Source organism: Oculina patagonica, chromosome 12 (assembly GCF_052425735.1).
Source record: "Oculina patagonica isolate OP01 chromosome 12, crgOcupat, whole genome shotgun sequence".
Classification (NCBI taxonomy): domain Eukaryota; kingdom Metazoa; phylum Cnidaria; class Anthozoa; order Scleractinia; family Oculinidae; genus Oculina; species Oculina patagonica.
This window is the reverse complement of record NC_135769.1, coordinates 7,038,339-7,058,489: the sequence shown is the minus strand read 5'-3', so window position 1 is coordinate 7,058,489 and position 20,151 is coordinate 7,038,339. Positions and strand designations below refer to the sequence as shown.

Genomic DNA, 20,151 nt, shown 5'->3' with positions numbered 1-20,151 from the left:
AACTACTTGCTAAAATTTTCCAAAAAGGGAATGTAGGATTACACTTTAAATCGTCTACTAGGGATAAGAATTATCTTAGTATATTCTCTATCTACTTGTTTAGCCTTAGTGAAACCCTTAGAGAAATAATGACGTTTTTCATCCCCCCTCCTCCCCACCGAAAAAATTTTTACACCACCCCTCCCTAGCAAATACGTAATTGAACCCCATTCAGCTCGGCCTCTTCACGGGACTTCCTTCTTTCTCTGGCACGAGATGGCGTCGCTCTCTCCAAAACTCGAGGCCATTTTCAAGTAAGTTTGGTGGATTTGTTCATAACAAAATGCGTAAATAAGAAGACAATTTGTAAAATTTTTAATCGCATATTTCTTGTTCTTCGTTGTAACGGTTTTTGATTTTATTTTCCATAGATACGTGGACAACCATCAGGTGATTAAGTCATTCAATTTTATTTGATTTAAAGTTATATGCATTACAATTTATCATCTTGCATTTACAAACCACTTAACCGAGAGAAGTGTGAGTAGTTAAAATACAACAAAGCCTCATTTCAAAAATAAATGTGCCACTTCACAGAGTAAATGTCCTTTATCTCGAATTTAATATTGTAATATTGGCATGGTCTCCATCTCATTATGGTCACGAGATAAGCCCCATTCTCTTCAAATGTATGTGACAGGATATTCTTCTGGGGTGTTTCCCAGGGGGAGGAGGGGGAGGGGAAAGGGTCCAATGTAAAATGGGTGGGGATGCTTTTCAGGATGGGATGAGTAATGGTAGACATCCTAGGTCTGGGGTGGGTGTCCCTGTTAACCCTGCCAAAGATACTACCGAATTAGGTAGATTGTTTTTTCGGAGCCGCACGAAACAGTTCCGTTGGCGACGACGTGTGTCTTGGGTCAAGTGGGTTACAGCTGTCAGTGAAAAGGAAACCACTAGCACATTCCTTCACTCGTTGTGAACTCTTGTCCTCGCTCGCGCTTCCCAGTTGAAACGAACGGACCTGTGACTCGACATGGCTACTCCTAATGCCCTCGAAAATAACCCGATGGAGGATCCCCTCCTTCAGCTATAATGCAATTGACTATGCTGCCTCGTAGGCTGTCGTCTATACTTTTTCCACGGATAAAAGACTTCCCTTGCTATTAACAGAAAACCCCATCTCTCTTGCCTCAGGAATGTGATCACGTGCGCATACCAATGTGGCGTTAGTTGTAAATCACGTGGGCTTAATTCAAAGACGAGTCTCGCCAACGGCAACTGTTTCGTGCGTCTCAAAAAAGTCTACTATCGGTAGTATGTTTTTCTGGTAATCAATTTCCCGTGCCTTGAACATGCAAATATCCACTGGGTCTCCCCCTCTATCCTTATCGCCCAATCAAAAAGTTTAGCCTACACATGTTTACAGATCACCAGCCAATCAGCTCCAAGTCGACTCACCTTGTTCACACTCAAGTTCATAGATCACAGTTGATCTCTGCTCACAGCTCAGTTTCTTGCCCTTGACTCAAGCCTTTATTTCCCCACCCACCCTCCACTTTTATCTCACATCTATAGGATTTTTCTCTCAGACATAGCATTGTTACATAGGCTGGTATCGCAATGCTCCATTTGTTATACTATATAGACATTATGTCAATTTAAAAAGAAATGTATCTTGTTATACCGTTTTTAGTTGTTGTTTTAAAACCCTTCAGTCCCACACTGAAGGGATGCCTGGGTTGCCTTAGCTTGGGTGAGAAACGGTGGGCACATCCACTTCCCCTTGCTATCATCCCTCCAGGGGCTTGGCAAAGGTACATGCTACCCTGCCTCTGTGCCTTGTGACACCCATCCCCCAGTCTTATATGCCACTCGCTGACACTAGCCCTAAGTACTGGCCTTGCCCTGTGGTAAAAGGACCTTTCTCCCACATAAATGGGGTCTTGGTAATTCCTATTGTGTGTGACATTAGGTGGACATTATAGACCTGACGTCCCGTATTGGTTAGAATATCTTGAGGAGAAAGTAAATTCTGATCAAGGAAATAATTATTACTTATAGGACCTATATGTGAAAAGGCTCAGTGATGCTGTTGCTATCAAGAGTGTGTCAGCTTGGACAGAGGGGCCCTATAGAGATGAGATTGTCAAGATGATCAATCATGCCAAAGATGTATGTATGACTTTGTTTTCTCTATTAAAACTATAAACTCAATAAACTGAAAAGATCCATGCATGTGCCATGCTTTTCCTTAACCATGAACATTGCAAGAAGAGACATGGAGCACCGAAAAATCACATTTATTCATAGAGGTTAAAACACATTACATATTGACAGAATTGCATTGACAAAAGACAAATTGATAGGTATAAAATGCAGATTGCAGACTTACCCTTAATCCTTAACCTTGACCATAAATCCAACCCCATTTCTCATATGTGAAGGAAAAAACTACCTATAAATTGTGATGGCAAACAGACAGACAGACAGACAGACAGACAGACAGGCAGACCAAAGAAGACAGACAGACAGGCAGACCAATAGATGGACAGACAGACAGGCAGACCAATAGACAGACAGACAGGCAGGCAGGCAGGAAGACAGACAGACAGACATTTTGGGGGTATAACTGCTCAAGTCTATGTATGTCGCAAAGACCAAAGAGATACCATGGGTTTCCCGCTGGGCCAGGTATGGAGGACTCAGGACTTTATGATCAGGACAGGCATGCTTTTTTCCCCCCCCCCCCCCCTTTTTGGGCCCCCCCCCCCCTCCTCCCTTTTGTTTCCCCCTTTTGATTTTTTTTTTGGGGGGGGCCCCAACCAACCCCCTTTCCCCTTCTTATCTGGATGTTGATCCTTTCCTCCTCATTTTTGTCCAAACTCTTCATTTGTTATGACCTCTGGGCAGTGGATGCCCATGATGGATCTCAGGCATTTGTTGATAAAGGTCTGCAGGACAGGCATGTCTTACCGTTATTATTTGTTTGTTTGTTTTTTTTTAACAGGAAATAATTCGTCTTGGTGGAGAAGTTGAGTTGGCTGACCTTGGTCCTCAGCATGGTGTTGGCATTCAGCTGCCACCTGTTCTCCTGGGAATACTTGGAAAGGATCCTGCCAAGAAAACAGTAAGTTCATAATGTCAGCAGTTTTAAATATATATTTTTCCTGAGATTCTCATTATCATGCTAAAAATAATTTAAGATTATTTCTCCCTTTAACCCTGGACCCACCAAGTTTGGTTGCCAGAATGAAAAACTTTAGTCGCTAAGTTACGCGTACGCTTTTCCTTCTTCCCTTTGTCCTTCTGCGCCTCGTTTCTGTCGCCTCCTGGCCGCCTGCCTTGCAGACATTAAAGTTAGTTACAAATGAATTTTAGGGTTTACATGACCCATCTAATGGCTAAACAAAAATTCTCATTTAAAGTAATTTTTACTGTCTGTTAATTTTAAGGTAAAGTTTCACATTTTCAGCTCATACAAAGTCTTAACTGATAACTAATGAAAAAAGCACCAGTATATTAAATTTTTCAGTTATCTCCAATTTAATTAATTTGCTTCTTGTAGCTGTGCATTTATGGACATCTTGATGTTCAACCAGCAAAGCTGGTAAGTACACCCTGTACTTTTAATATCTCTTTTGCACAATAATATTTTATTATTATTCATTATTAAGTTGCTGACACACAAAGGGATGTGTCACAGCAACATGGAGACAGAGGCGGCGGAGCAGTTTGGAACGTGGGTGGGCTAGGACTATCCAAAAAAATTTCAGCGGGTTTTAAAATTTGGAGCAACTTTTTATTTTCTGACCGAAGATTTCCGAAGATTATCCGATTGTTGTTCGAAGGCCATACAAACGTTTCCGATCTCATTTTTCGAACTTTTCTGAAGATAAACGAAGTTTCCCGAAGACTTCCAAGTAAGTTTCAAAGATGTTTGAGCTCACTCTTGAGACGGTATAACCTGACAAACCAATTTTACAATGCACTTGCGATATTTTCGGCACCAAAACGTGGGGGGGGGGGGGGGGGTGAGCCCCCCAAATTTTTGTTTCTGCTGCCTATGGAAGCCAAAACAAACTTGCCATAATTTACACATACAAGGAAAAATACATAAATTAAATTTGAGTTCCAGTCACTGGGATCCTTGTGTTATCGCTAGTTATCATTCTTGACTTCAAATTTGTTGCAAATACCTATAGATGGAAATCTAGAGACCTGCGCATGCATGACATTCTTTTTGGAAAGTTAGGGGCTCAGTTGGGGGAAGGGGGTGTGGTTGGGAGCCCAAGAGAAAAGGGGCACGCAGGAGGCCCAAGGTATTAAAAAGAGGGAGGGCCAGTAAGTGTGTTTCTAAGACTGTATCGAGAAGATGGAAGATAGGGGAAAAATGGCAAAGGCTTCATTATTTAAATTGATTTTATTAGTTATTTAATATTGAAAGTGGACTCTTGATTATCCTCCCCCCTCCCCCTCCCTACACATACTATTACAGCAACAGTGCAGCTTTGAGTAAAATGGAATGAAAGTAAATATGTACTTTAAAACACTCTTTTATTAGCTTATTTGTGATAAATTATATTCTTGTTTAATTGTTTTATTTAGGATGATGGATGGGACACAGAGCCTTTTGTGTTGACAGAAGTTGATGGCAAGCTGTACGGCAGAGGATCGACTGACGATAAGGTAAAAGATACAGTCAGATATAAAGCTGTTCAAAAGAATGAAAAGAGATCATGCAAAGTTGTCATGCCCTGAGGCAGTTCTGGTACCAAAAATAAATTAATATGACTCTGGGGGGGGGGGGGGGGGTTACTCCCTATAATGGCCTATACGGGGAGGCTCCGCCTGAAAGGGGTACCTTTTTCAGGCTCCAGGGATATAAAAGGGTAGGGATTTCACAAATATAGGTATATGAAAGGGTAGGGAAATCTGCCATAATGATATTTTAAAAGGCCTTTAATACATTAAATATTTCAAGCAGACGCAACTTTTGGCTGTATCGTCTTAATTTATTAAGCGCTACATAAAAATGACAAGAAAACTTCCCGTTTTTGGTAAATGTGACATCGTGTAGGTATATGAAAGGGGTGGCTTTTTGCAATAAAAGGTATAATCAAAGATCTCTTCGAGATATCGACTTTTTTTGCATGAAGTTAGTATGAGTAGAAGGTTTATCCTGGGCATTGTTGTTCGAATATATCATGGAAGAATTCAAACGTCTTTCAGTTCAAGCATTTTTTTTATTTTCGCGGAGTAAATGCTGTATTTGTCAGTCGCGACGGCTGGGTGCTTTGCGACTCATATACTTTGGCTTGGTTAAAAAAGGTAAACTTTGACATTTGCCTTTAACATGTTTAATCGAAATAGTTGTTTCCTTTCGAGTTAGAAAGATTTCTACTCGGCTTAATGCAGAAAAATAACGCCTGATCGCAGGTTAGGTTAAGCACGACAGAGTTACCTTTTGTCTCGTCACGCAATCTTAACCCCACATTGAGAAGTAAATTTTCGTTTGCATATTACCAAAAGCCGCTTCTCCTCGCGTTATTCTTTACCTTACGGCTACACATGCCATTTCTAACGACTACATTTCCAGCAAAACAGTTGCTGTTTATTTTTCTAATGGCGATGCATTAACTTCTGAACAGAAGAAACGTTTAACGTTTACTGTTTCCACCGGAAGTAATTTCACAACAGGCTACAAAAACACTTATAAATATCACTAAACACATTTAATGATGTTGCAATTAGCGAAGCGCACTAATGACGTCACAGAATTTGACCCCCGGTGTGAGTCAGATAAAATTCGGACAAACAAACCGCTCTCTGTAAGAGCAATGTATGGTTGGCGACCACTTTGGAGGCATATTTAGCGATTGTTTCACAAAACCATGGCCAAATTGGCTCGGAATTCGGAAAGCCTTACCTGTGCAACGTAGAAAGCTCAAACCGTGGTTTGAAACAAAAGGTTTGTCAAACAGAGCGATTATTCAATAAATGTGTAAAATGTTTTACTCTCAGTTATTGAATGGTTTATAAAGGCTCGATTTGCTGCCGGGATTTGCTGAAAGAAAACATTTATTTTTACGAGAAATGCAAAACATTTAGTACACTGTTCTTAGTGGCACATTTTGCAACACAACAGAGCTAACCTCAGATTTATGCCACCACAAAATTACACAAAGAAACGCTCGTCCGATCGGTCCCCCTGCTTGACCCGAATACTTAAAGAGGTCAATTTCGTTACACAATTGTCGCGGCAAATACTATTTAATATACACTGATCGAGCTCGGCAGCTGTAGCTGCAGTCTGTAATAGTAATGGGGATAAATAACAGCTTTATTAAAATCAAACCCCCCGTCAATTCCATTAGAAAGGCGTTTGAATAGCATATTAATATTTTCGCCCTCTATCTATCATGTGTCGAAACAGATCGGATGGCCGGTGATCAGTGCCGTCAAATTCGGGAAGAATTCTAAATTTCTTGCAACCGACGATCTTTCCAGGGCCTAAATGAAGCAAACATACAAGTGCTATCCTTCGCAATTATATAATTCGATAGTAATTCGCTATCCGCCGCTTAAATTTCTCGGCAGCCTGAATAATTTTGCAGTGGGAATCAAGGTGTCATTGCCGGATCTTCGACTATTAAATTCAATTTTGGGCCATTTTTTGGATACCTTCAATCTGTTTTTCAATTACTAAAGCAAAAATGTTTGGAATCTATCATTTTTCGAGCCTTTCGAGAATCTCGGCCTCAAATTGTGCCTTTCTCGCCCTTTTTTTCTTGTCAAGGGTGCGTCCCCTCCATACAAAGCCTTTGCCGAAACTAAAATTGTTGTTCGACTCACGCGGGGGGGGGTATCATGTGGCGAAATCTATTTTTAGTAATAGTGCGCTTCGCTAGATACGTTGCAATTCTAAATTGTGAACTCAGCAGAAATAATCAACTGTCACGAAATGAGTTCCCTTTGGTTAACTATTAGCAACGTTTAAATATGTGAAAGACTTGTACGAGTACAAATTTGTGTTGTTATATCGTTTTAGGTTAAATTAATATTAGCGCCTAAAGACTTGTACTATTAAAAATTGCGTTCTTAATCGTTTTAAACTTCGCTGCCTTCGAGCGCTGAACCCCTTACATTCTTAATTGGTTATGTGACGTAAGATTTGGGCTACTCACGTTTTTGATTCTTATATAATGTTTGTAAATTGACAAGTCACGTTTTTTCTACAAGAACGGAAGTGCTGAAGCACAACTATAGAGTGACACTTTACAAGTCACGCGCTTTGATCACCCACAGCGGAAAGTATTCCCTTGAGAAATGAAAACAGTCCCTTGAGAGTTAACATTAGAATGCGATCCCTTCCGGTTCAGATTTTAGCCCATGTAAACGCTATTCTCCTACTTTTTGCTTGTAAACAAGCAAAAAAAGTCGAAAAAAGGGGTACCTTTTCTGACTATCAAAATGGTATATAAAAGGGTAAGGGGTTGGATCTCCGGGCGGAGCCTCCCCATACAAAACTTTTTCTAGTACCCCCCCCCCCCTGGGTATGACTTCTCTCCATGGGTGGAATGCACAGATTTAAGGCTCTTGAGTGCATTTGCCAAGAAGCCTTCTTAGTATACCTGCCAGTTCCACCTGCATGTACAGTGGTATTCAGCCACTTTTAGAGCCTGGAGCTCAAGGCTCCAATAGTCCATTTTACAGTTGCCTGCCAAATGACCTGGCCTTTGAATGGTTGTGAGGCTGGAGGTGACCTTGCATTGATACAAACGTCTCTGCTTTATCATGTAAATGCAAACTAGTTTGCATCAAAACAGCATGATTAACACAACAAAAGCAGTGAGGTCTTTATCAAAACAAGGTCACCTCCGGATCCAGCCTCACTTCTATTCAACGGCCATGTCACTGAGCAGGCAACTGTAAAATGGACTATATTTCTCATTGAGGCAATGCAGCGGAGTCCTGGAACCATGCACCATGTTTTGTTTTGGTCAGAGACCAGGAACCCTTTAATATTAACTTTACCTTCTTTGGGAGCCTGACTTAAGCCTGACTTGGCCATCACAATGGTGTTTTTAATGAATTATTTTGCATTATGTAATTCTCTTTTTTGTTGTCTTTAGGGTCCAGTGCTTGCATGGCTGAATGCTATTGAAGCCTACAAGGAGACTGGTAATGAGCTGCCAATCAACCTGAGGGTAAGAGCAAACCTTGGTACCAGACTCTTGGTGTTTCTTTGCTTGGCTGGGTTACCCTTACCATACCTTTTCTCAATCTAAACATTTTGGATATTTTCACAAATGAATATGTTTTTGATGCACTTGGCTTGGAGTACGATGACCACCCCCCCCCCCCCCCCCCCCCCACACACACACACACACACACACACACACACACACACCTTTTAAATCGCTCCACAGCCTCTGGAAAGGGTTATATATCAACCTGACAATTTCCATTAGGCTGAGGAGTGAAAAACATGACCAAGACAAATTATATATAACAGGCATAGCTTAAACATCCCCTCCCCTTCTTGCAGGACCTCACAAAAGGCATTGCTCCAAAAATAAAAATTGCTAGATTGGTGCAATAAATTTTACAAGGTGTCCCTAGAAAACCTAGGTTTCCCTTATCATAGCACAAATGGTTTCTTTTGTATTCAAAAGTTCCTCTGCCCTTTGGGGACTTTGCCAACAAACAGGTTGACCAACTATTTTTTTACCAGTTTGTGTTTGAAGGAATGGAAGAATCTGGCAGTGAAGGTTTGGATGATCTGATCTTTGCAAGGAAGGATACCTTCTTCAAGGTTAGTTGAATAAAATGGTGCAAAATAGCTTTGCAAAATGGGCCAGATCAACAAGTCACCATTAGATGAGTGTGGAGATGATGCCTGAATCTATGTGAGAGCCGCCATTGAGCATGGATGGTAACCATGACAACCCTGTGAGCAGCAACACTGAGAGAAAAACTTAGTGGAAGGCATGACTAAATACTTACTGATACTTACCTAGAGGAAAGGGAGGGTGGGAATGAAAGGCGATTGGAAGCACTTGCTTGAAAAGGCATTATGCAAGTAAAATGGCTTGACCTCCACAGGAGAGCTGTAAATTAATTGAAGCCCTGACAAAACCCTGAGACCTCTCCAAATTAGGGAGAGCGACCACTGGCCACCAATTGTCTCGAGTTTAACCTTGGCTTAATTTCAGTTAGCCCCATATAACAGGTCAAATACATAAGCCGCATCACATAATATACTGTCATCAGACAGTCATGCATCAGTCCTGTAGATTAAAAACACATGGCCAATCAAAATGTACTCAGATCTGCCTTGACTATTGCTTTTTATGAACTTGATGCATGCAAGAATGACCTGTTACTTGTCACATTACAATAATTCATTTGTTTTGCTAGTTAACATGCATCTTTGCACAAAACTAGTGATTTCCATACTTTCAAACATAACATTCTATGTCACTTCTTTTTTTTTCCAGTCTGTTGATTATGTTTGTATATCTGACAACTACTGGTTGGGTAAAAAGAAGCCTTGCATTACCTATGGCTTGAGGTGAGGGTACTGAATCATCTAATGAATTTTTATTAAAATAAATAAATTGAATTCTTGTAAGTTAAGGTAAAATTCAAGAATTATGGGAATAATATTTTCTTCTCACTCAAGCAACTCAATCCCAGATCATGTCGTTCTTCTCCTGTCAGTCCTCTATATCCACTAGAATTTAATATAATGTTGCAGTTGATTTGATCTGATTTTCCGGCCAATTTTAGAGCCAAATGCTGCAACTTTTTTGGGTTGTAAAATCGTCAATTTATTTTCTTTTCTCTTCAAACTTTCAGGGTTTTCTTATAAGATGTTAAACTTTAAAAATATGCATTAAAACATTTCGCTTCATATGCACTTTAACTAGTTGGTTTTATCTAACTAGTTGTTGTTTTTTGAACTAGGTTAATAATAGGGTTAGGGTTAGGGTATGGGTTGGAGTCACCTTACGGTGGATAAGTGGATAAGGGGTTGGACAGCAAATTCAGAGGTTGAGAAATCAAATCCAGTGCTGGTTAGTAAAAGATTAAAATAAAAAAAAAAAAAATAAATAGGAAAAAAAAAACGAAAAAAAAAAAAAAAAAAAATCGCGAAAATACTCTAAGATGATCGTACTTAAAGGAGAAGTTCACTCCAGAACGGGCATTTATTTTCTTTACGCCAATAAAAAGTTTACACAAAGATATGTTATTATGTTATTCACCAAAATTTCAGCCTCCAACGTGCGCTATAACCCTATGAAATCTTTTCCAAAACTCGACAACTGAACGCCGCCATCTTGGAGCTGGTAATGTATGCATGACGTCAAAGAGCTCAGCCTGAAGTTTGGCGGGAATATTTTAATAGTAAAAACTCCTTGTTTTTTGTATTTCTTGGAGCTGTCTTTGAACAAAATGGAGCTGCACAAACAGGCATTTTGACAAATAAAAGCCACTACAAAGAAACAGGGAGTTTTGAGTATTCAAATTTTCCCACCAAACTTCAGGCTGAATAACATATCTTTGTAACATATCTTTGTATAAACTTTTTATTGGCATAAAGAAAGTAAATGGCCATTCTGGAGTGAACTTCTCCTTTAAAGGAGGGGGATAATAGCAGATAGTAGGGAAGGATTAGTAAGGGTGGTGGTGGGTGGGGTAGGGGGTATGAGACGTCAAGGGAGGAGAGGTGTTTTACTTTTTCTACTTATTAACCTGGTATAAAAAAAAGAGTAAGAAAAAAGTTACTAGTAACTATTGTAGTTTAAATAAGAAATTAACTGAGATCAAAAAATTAACTGCAACATATGAATCAGCAGTATTCTAACTGTCTCCAGTGGTAGTAGTGCACAATATACACTGTAGGAAGTGATCTTGCTTTAAAATACAAATTTTTCATTTTCTTTGTCTTTATTTTTGTCCCTCAGAGGTATCTGTTACTTCAATGCAGAGGTTGCTTGTGCAGCAAAGGATCTACACTCTGGTGTTTTTGGCGGCACTGTGTGAGTACTGTAAATTCAAGTGTCTTAGTTTAGTTTTGTTTGGCTCTCAACTACCGTAAACTTAAACCTTCCCTCTAATCCCCATCTGGAAGTTCATTGTTGTTCATAAACCCCCTCTTCCCTGGAAAGTAGGTCATGGTAATTTATAAACAAGAAATGAGGTAACGACTCCACATTTACTCTTTATTGTTTTTTTTTTTGTGTGTGAAAGTGTTACTAAATGGCACTAAAACAGGAAAAAGACAACGTTATTTTTTTATATGTACCCTAACTGATACCAGTATATCGTTTGTTAATAATGATCTACATTAAAACTCTGATCATGCACTTTTTTTTCATGTACTTCTACACAGACATGAGGCAATGTCTGACCTTATTTACCTGCTAGACCAGTTGGTTGACCTTAAGGGTAATATTATCATCCCGAAGATCAACGAAGATGTTGCTCCTTTGACTGATGACGAGAGAGCAACGTACACAGATATTGATTTTGACAAGGTTGGTAACAAATTTAACAGTCAGAGGAAACTGCATTGACTTTTGAAGATTCTTAGCAGGTTCAAATGAAAGCACTTGTGAGTTAAAATGGTGGGCAAGTTTGAGCATTTCGTCAGCCTTTGTCTATCCCCTTTGTTATTCGATCCTTCTCTTAATGTTTTCGCTTTTCAGTAGCCTTAGGGCATCATTGCACTTCTGGCATAGCATTTCACTTCATTTATGGTATTTATTCAGTGCTTGGGATATTGACAATACAAAATTGTTTGTACTGGTATTTTTTCAGGAAGAGTACCGTGCAGACATTGGTCATAACAAACTGATTCATGACACCAAGGAGGAAGTACTGATGCATCGCTGGCGCTATCCATCTCTTTCTATACATGGTACATAGGAATCACTATTGCATTCTATTCAGTCTATAATAGCATTAAAGTTTACCCTGCCCTCCAATTACCTGTTGTATATGCAGTGCCTTTCCTCTCCAGTTTATGCTTGGTAAGTCACCAAATTGAGGAACAAACTGCACTTTTATTTGCGTTGCATTGACTATTTGCTTTGCATTACCATGACTGTCAACGTCATGACATGACGTTGACATGACAAGACATGGCAGAAACTAAATGGGAGCAATAATGTGCAATTATTAGGCACCATGCCGAAACAACAGATCACGGCATCCATCTAGACTACTTTGAAATTCTAGAAAGGAACCTGAACAATAGGCAAAATTTTTTATTAAAAAAAAAAAAAAAAAAAAAGAAAGCAAAAAGAGGGGGGCCCCGGCCCCGAAAAAAACCCCCCCAAACACCGCCACGCTTGCCTCCGTGGCAAGAATGCCTTTTACTGGAAGCTTTGCATTCAATCCAGGACTGCAACTCCGTAAACAAACACAAAAAATTCCCACAAGTTTATTTACCTTTAGCAGCATCCTTGGAGACCAGCAGCAAATAAGAACCGATTATGCATGCAGTGACACTGTTTTGAAACTAACTTTGATGAAGGCAACAGAGAGTCGAAAATTTAGTTTCTGAAAAGTGTTTATAAGATCAATTTAACGTTTTCACATCAGTTTCAAAACATTTTAAAGTTAACAATGTTAAATGTATTTTGATGTTTCTGACTTTTCTAATCTTCTTCTGTTTCAGGCATCGAAGGGGCCTTTTACGAGCCTGGTTCAAAAACTGTCATTCCCAGGAAGGTCTGTATGTCTACATGTAGATGTTTTTTAGTTTGTTCTTGGTCGCATCTTAGGAAAGCACTGATTAAGGGGCTTAGATCAAAGATATTACTTCAACTTTCAACCTGGCAGAGCAACAGTCTTTTAGTGGCAAAATCATAGCCATTTTGCAAACAAGGATGATTTCCGAGCATTACAAATGACATTTAATACAAATTGAGATAAACTTGAGAAAAGATGGGCCAATGTTTTCAAGATTACCCAAATGCAAACCGTTTTAATTTTAATAATAATAATAATAATAATAATAAATATATTTTTATAGCGCCTATCCAGGCCTGCCTCTAATGTTGTCACTCCATGCCCCTTCTTGCTTTTCTGTTTTTCTTTTAAGGTCTTCAACAGCTTTAAGCCGTTGCACCTAGGGGTAAACTGTACCCCTTCCCCTCCGCCCCGCACCCCGCCCCGCGCCTCGCGCCCCGTAGAACTCGTAGAACTGGTTCTACAGGAGACCGTACAAATGAGATTTAATCTCTTGACTGACCCCAACTACAAGTCCTAAGACCCCGTCCACACTAACGCGTTTTCTCCTGTCGTCCACGCTAATACAATCGAAAACGGAACCCTATTGTGGACGGGGAAAACGGAGGCTTTAAAACACACTGTGCTTTCCATCTTATCAGTGTAGACGATAGGAGAAAATGCGTAAGTGTGGACCAGGCCAAAGTGTCTTCTCTTCCTTTCTGTGCAACACTACTACATTAGCGAAGTAAATTATGTTTGATTTGGTTATTTTTATTGTGTTTTTTGTTCCTCAGGTGATCGGCAAATTCTCCATCCGCTTGGTGCCTGATATGACTCCGGCTACAGTCGAGAAACACGTTTGTGAATATCTAACCAAACTTCACCAGAAAAGAGGGAGCCCAAATACTTTAAAGTAAGTCAATTAACTATGTAACTTTACAGTAGGGTTTACAGTCAACTTTATTAATTCTATCTCTAAAGGCCGAGCCAAACGAGAACATGATTCGCCGAGAGTTGTAAGATGTCTATTAACTCTCGACATGCATGGACAAAACAAGAGAATACTCGCGACGACTCTCGAGAAATTTGATGGGAGCGCACGAGAGTCGCCCAGAGTTCAGGCCAAATGAGAGATTAGCTTTAAACCTCGCCAGCTCTCTTTCTCTTTTGGTCCGAGTCTTATCTTCATGGCGTACATAAATATACCTAATTGAAGAAACGTTGATCCTGTGAATAGCATAAACCATGAAAGATACGACCTAATGGTATTCTGGGTAGACAGCTTTGGTAAGCCAAGCAATATTTTTAAGATATTTTCTTCCTTTGAGAGCCTTAAGAGCATGTTTATGCAACCTGTCTTATTATCGTGTTTATTCTGTCACATACGACGATTATTTTATCCAATTTGCCATTAAACATTTGTTTCGCATCTGTCATGGTTTTTGCTTTCATGGGTCAACGATTCTTCAATCAGGTATATACTTGTCAGTAAATATTGCCATTTGTTTTGTTTCAAAAGTAAGGTTTGTATTGTAATATGTGGAACTACATGATATTTGAATTTACTCCACTTTCCTCAATCGGCAATTCTCGTTGTTCTTTGCTATTGCTTGGCGTACCTTGCTTCTCCTCTCTTAGAAGGTCTATGCCACATTATTGCGATGGTATGAACAAAATTACCTCCCAGATAGGAGGACGTGTCAAAATAAACATTTCCTCCGGTTGAAGGCCAATGAAAACAGTAAACCATACAAGAATAAGGGAAGACTTAGACGGATACGCCGCCTCTTCAGGGTTGTGCTCTAGCAGAGCCCAGTTGCCTCAGGCGACTTACTTTTGCCTTTGGGTTACCTATATAGCTTTTCTATCATGAAAGCTTCTAAGAGCTGGGTACCCAAGATTTCTTACAGAAGAACCTTCGGGCACCCTGCAATTATTTTAAGAGCACAGCTTTACTCTTGTCGTCGGAAATTTGGCACTGACAGTTTTGTACCAGTTCAAGAACTCGAGAATAAAAAAGAAGGCAGAGTACGTTCTTCAGTGAAGAATGCTAGCGAGCTTTCAGCGATAAATCCCTTTACTGATTCGTTTTGTGCATGGCACTGCGAATAAGCTTTCATCCAACTATGATCAGCCCAGAGTGCTTATGTTAGTCTTTTTCGTAGATGATGAACTGCTGAGTAGTGAGACCAATATTTCCTAATGCTGAGTAAACAAGCTCTATGTATTGGTAAAATTTGTGCTATAAATGGCTCTTCTATTTTAATTTACACGACCCCACAAGCTGTAAGCTTTTATCCATATCGTGTTTATAAATAAAGGCAACTACTAAAGGCAACTACTATAAATACATCCATTCTCGGCAAACGGGCGCGGTAAACTTAACCACAAACTTAAATTTTTCAATCACTTTGGAAAAGTTTATCGAAAACTGCCCGTCGGAGGCATAACGGACAAAAGGTTTTCCTTTTCCTATTTCCTATACACAAATGTGTTTAAAATGAAAATCGGCCAAATAATTCCTCTTAGCGGAACGTTCAGTGAATTGCAAAATTTTGGACCGCCCAGTAAACCAACCAGGATGCTCCTTTTCATCCTGGATCTAACAAAAGACCTTACAGTGTGCATGACGCACTTTTAGGGTCAGCTTACACCACAGTGGTCCACCATGGGTCAGTGACATCAACCACGTCAATTATCAAGCGGCCAGAAGAGCCTTGACCACCGGTGAGTGACAGTTGATATTTTTTCATTGTGACTAGCGTGACGCCTTTAGTGTAACGCAAGTAAAGTAGTAATACTCCTAAGCTAGCATAATCCTGATAATGGCTCCTGCTCTTAAACGGTATAGAGATGGAAAAGTACAACATAAAATTTTTTAGTCATTAGGCTGAAGGTTGGTTGTTGGGGGTTTGGTGTGGGGATTGTCGAGGTGCTCCATATTCAAGCAATTGATAGCAAAATGGTCCCTCCCAACTGATGGAATGTTAAGGATTGTTTCAAAATTTCAACGAATGTCGAGCCCAACTTTAAAGAGTGAGCCTCTTTTCATATTTATCCACACTAATGCGCTTCGGCAATCTTCGCCATTGTTAGTCATCCTCACTTTCTTATGCGTTCCTGTCATTTGTCGAGTACTGTTATACAAAAATCCGAAAATCATTACTGGGTCTCCTGTGATCTAGATATAGTGGTACCCTCTCGTAGTCGTTCTCGTAGTCACACTAAAGATCACAAGCAATCCATTTCCATCCTCGCCATCGTCAAGCATCGTCACTTCCTAATGAGTTCCTTTCATTTGTCAAGTTCTGTTCCAGAAAATCAAGTCATTATTGCTAGGTTCCCTTCTGGGAATAGCGTGTAAATCAAAAGAACGCAGCGTAAGTTTTGATATCCTCTTTTGTTTTGAACAGTTCATGGTGTGGCACCCGACTTGACACGTGACGGGTGTAGTATCCCTGTGACACTGGCCTTGCAGGAAGCCCTTCAAAAGAACATCGTACTTCTACCGATCGGAGCTTGTGACGATGGCGCGCACTCGCAGAATGAGAAGATTGATCGCATTAACTACATCCAAGGGGTGAGTGGTGCTTCGTCTTTGTTCAGTTAAAATTAGACGAAGGAATTGGACGAGATTGTTTCCGTTTTGACACCAACAGCGCAATAGGAGCGCAGCATTATCGAGTCGGACGCTCGACTGTCCCTTTTTGACAAACAGCCAAAACGCCGGCAGGACAACCATACACGCAATTTGTGGGGGTTATGAGCCAGACTCGGTGCTCAGGCCAATTGTATATCTTTATTGAAACTTTTAATAGTGTAAATGAAACCATAGGGGCTAGTATGCTGTACAGGTTTTTCTACTTTTAAGTCAGTGGATGAAACCCTAGTATGTGACCATTTAGATGAACGCTTTTGAGCCTTTTATGCGGTACTGTTTATTATGCTGTACAAGGGGGTTCCAGCTTTAAAGTCTGTGGATGAAACCCTTGTGTGTGACCATTCAAATGATAGCTGTTGAGCAGTACTTTCATGTGGTACCGTTCATCGTGCTGAACAATGTGGTTCTAACTTTTCAGTCTGTGTATCGTAATGTGTGATCATTCAAATGAATGATTTCTCTATCTAAATGACTAGCTGAGAAATTTGGTGGCCAACGGCAAAACTAGCCTTACTACCCCAAAACTCTGTATTGTAGTTAATAATTCATACCTGATTAATTATGTCAAAATATTAAATGTCTTCCTTTTGTAATCTCCTTTCTTTTGCAGACTAAAGCTTTGGTTGCGTACCTAGAAGAACTAGGTCAACTTAAAGAATAGTTCAAAAGCTTATCTTGGAACATTGACATATTAAGAAAATGTTGTGATTTGAAATAGACCTAAGGAAAATAGAAAAATAGTTTTCATAATCAAACCAAGAAGTACTGTACAATCCCGATATGACAGAGACACTTTCTGAATCGTAATCCAGTAAAAAATGCCAGTAATAAATCCTTTATTTTATATGTTCCTCTGGTTATAGCCCCATCTGTCTGCGAACAAAAAGTATTCCGGTCACAAGTCCCCCTCCCCCCCCCCCCCCCCCCCCCCACACACACACACACAGGAGATAACCGAGGATAGCTCGATCAAAACCGATCAGATATGTTGGTCATGTCGGGTTGCACTTTAAAGTGAATGATTGATTAACATCAAATTTTATTTTTTTTCTACGTAATTGAGTAGTAAGATATTGTCGTACTTCGTGGCAAATTTATAATTAAATAAATAAATATTGAAATATGTGTGAATAATAAGAGGAATGTTGCAATAAACTCGATTTCCTGCTTTTTAAAAAAGTACGTTTGTGATTTTTTTGAGGTGTGCTTTTATCTACATGTTGTTGTTTCCTCTGTGTCTAACGGAGAATGTTCGAGTGCAAGTAGCGGAGGGTTCTACGGCCAACCGTAGTCTACCCACCCTCTTAACTTTCGCATCCCCCCCCCCCCCCCCCGCCTCTGTGCCTCTCCACTACACAAAAGACGTAAAACGACTGAGGAAATAAAAGCCCGTAAACAATACTGCATGTTAGCGCAGCGCAAAGAACGGCAATGAACCAAACCACCCCCCCACACCGCAGCCCAGACCCCTCGCCATTTTATCCACTCGCTGTTCATTCCTAATCCTGTTTTACGCGCTGCTTCCCAATTAGCTAAACGCCGGGGACAGACTATTTATCCTATTTATCTCTTTCAGAGTGACAATGGGTCATGGAGGCCGACCATGGGTGAGCGACTACAACCACGGAAACTACCAAGCGGCGAGGAATGCTCTGAAAACAGGTAACGCGTGACAGAGTTTAAGTCACACAATCGCAAGTAGCAGATGTAATGCAAGTAGCAGATGTAACGCAAGTAACTGATGTAACGCAACACCTTGTTTGCTTCTCTCCGTTGCAGTATTTCAAACTGAGCCCGACATGACCCGAGAAGGGGGAAGTATTCCCGTGACCCTGACCTTGCAGGAAGCCACTGGAAAGAATGTCATGTTGCTACCACTTGGAGCGTGTGACGATGGCGCGCACTCACAGAACGAGAAGATGGACCGGAAAAATTACATCGAGGGAGTGAGTATCGTAACCTGTGTTCAATCATCTCCTTTCTCCTTCCCGCGGTACTTCCCGCGTCGGAACGAGGATAGGTGCGCTGTTGCTTGTTCAAATTTTTCTTCGAAATAACCGACGATGTCACTGAGAAACTTTCTCAAAGTTTGGTAAAGGTGGAGTCTGCATTTGAGCTTAGTGGTCTATGTCAGCTATTATCTTTTGTTTGGTGGCCTATGGCTATCATTCGAAATTTGCCTCATTTTAACAGAAATAATTTAAAAACAGAACACAAATCAACCAAAAAAACTAACCTGCGATCAGATTCAAATGAAACTCAAAGTAGCCAGGTTCGTGCCCTGGCTGGGGTCATTGTGTTGTGTTCTTGGGCAAGACACTTTTCTCTTATGGTGTCTCTCTCCACCCAGGTGTTTAAATGGCTACTGGCAAATTAATGCTGGAAGTAACCCTGCGATGGACTAGAATCCCATCCAGGGGGAAGTAGAAATACTCCTAGTCACTTAATGCTACAGAAACCGGGATAAGCTCCGGCGGTATGAGCCACTTGGCTTGGACACAGACTTTATCTTACTCTCAAAGTGTTCTCACGTACCTTCTTTTAACGTGGTTGTAAAAAAATGTAAAAGCATATTACTAGGCCTCGTGCAAGGTAGCCGTCATGTTTGTTTTCACATTTGAATGCAAGTTAAGCCTGTTATTTCTGAGGAAGCAAATTTTGAGGTACCGGGGTCACGTACGGCGAATATTGAAAAAATGGCCAATTTTTTCAAGTTTTTTTTTTTAATCTGCCTCAATTTTTTCTTAGTCGTAGCTATTCTTGGTTATTTTGGTTCATTTTGACTTCTTCTGGTGATTTTCTACCAACTACTATTTTTAAGGTTTCCTTCAGTTTGAAAGGAATAACGTCACAAAAATGAATTAAATTCCCAAAAGTCAATAGACCATATTCATAATAGCCGCCATCAAAATAAGCCATGTGATCTACTAGTGGGCAAACCTTAGGGAATATGCTCGTATAATAATGAAGTAGCTGTACCATTGTCGTATTTGAAAGCCAAATTATGGAATATGGTTTCATTATTGTGGTAAGTAAGTTAGGAATAGGTACTCAATGCCTTGAGTTGTCAACTACGTAAGCTGTTTATTGTTTTTTAAAAGCGCAATCTAACCTCAGAATATTTTGTACGAAAATACTGAGGGCATAGCCATCATGACGTCTTTTTTGTTATCAACAGACCAAAGTTCTTGCCGCCTACATGGAGGAAGTGGCTAAAATAGAGTAATGGAGAAGCCCAAGAACCAGATAGAGTAGACTTGAGGACAATTCAAGATGATTCTAAAAACGATTCAAAGCAGAACAGAGCTAGAGTGAAAAACGCTTGAATAGTGGGCAGACGCATGCGCAAGGATGATCTGACATGTGTACGAGCGTTGCCTGGATACGAGTGCCTGTAGAAAAAGCTGTTCTTGAGACGCCATCTTTTTGCTTAAAATAATGTGAAATGAATAATAAAAGTAAAGTACTTCGGTAGACTGTTGTGTAAAACATTTCTTTTGTCTTCGTTGGAGATGCTTAACCCTGAGCTTAGTTTAGAGAGCCAGTTTTATGTGGCCTCATCAAAATTCTAAATTCAAAACTATTGAACCTACAAAGTGATCTCAGATGTTGCAGAAACTAAGATTTCCACACGTTTAAAATGCTTTTCAGATATGCTTATAAATTAAAAATGATAACCAAAGCATTCCGAAGTGTAACGCATGACTTTGGCAGCAAAATCATTTTTCTCCTCGCAGACAGTTTTGGCCACCATGTTGGTGTAC

General features: G+C 40.1%; 2 protein-coding genes across 3 annotated transcripts in view; one reads left to right on the top strand and one right to left on the bottom strand.

Moving 5' to 3' along the window:
* Window positions 1–20,151, bottom strand: part of LOC144631719 (uncharacterized) — a 61,014-nt gene that overhangs the window by 20,725 nt on the left and 20,138 nt on the right. The gene's annotated exons all lie outside the window — the stretch shown is intronic.
* LOC144633812 (cytosolic non-specific dipeptidase-like) lies at window positions 221–19,861 on the top strand. Of its 2 annotated transcripts, none has more exons than XM_078492685.1 (17): window positions 221–293; window positions 411–429; window positions 2,044–2,154; window positions 2,990–3,109; window positions 3,548–3,589; window positions 4,588–4,668; window positions 8,115–8,189; window positions 8,717–8,797; window positions 9,483–9,556; window positions 10,953–11,027; window positions 11,381–11,525; window positions 11,809–11,908; window positions 12,671–12,723; window positions 13,521–13,639; window positions 17,964–18,049; window positions 18,167–18,333; window positions 19,566–19,861. In XM_078492685.1, the coding sequence occupies exons 1-17, from the start codon at window positions 256–258 to the stop codon at window positions 19,611–19,613; spliced, it is 1,434 nt and encodes a 477-aa protein (XP_078348811.1). In that variant the 5' UTR covers window positions 221–255; the 3' UTR covers window positions 19,614–19,861. The 2 variants fall into 2 exon arrangements, with proteins under 2 accessions (XP_078348811.1, XP_078348809.1); XM_078492683.1 differs by lacking the exons at window positions 17,964–18,049; window positions 18,167–18,333; window positions 19,566–19,861 and adding exons at window positions 15,368–15,453; window positions 16,140–16,306; window positions 16,998–17,488.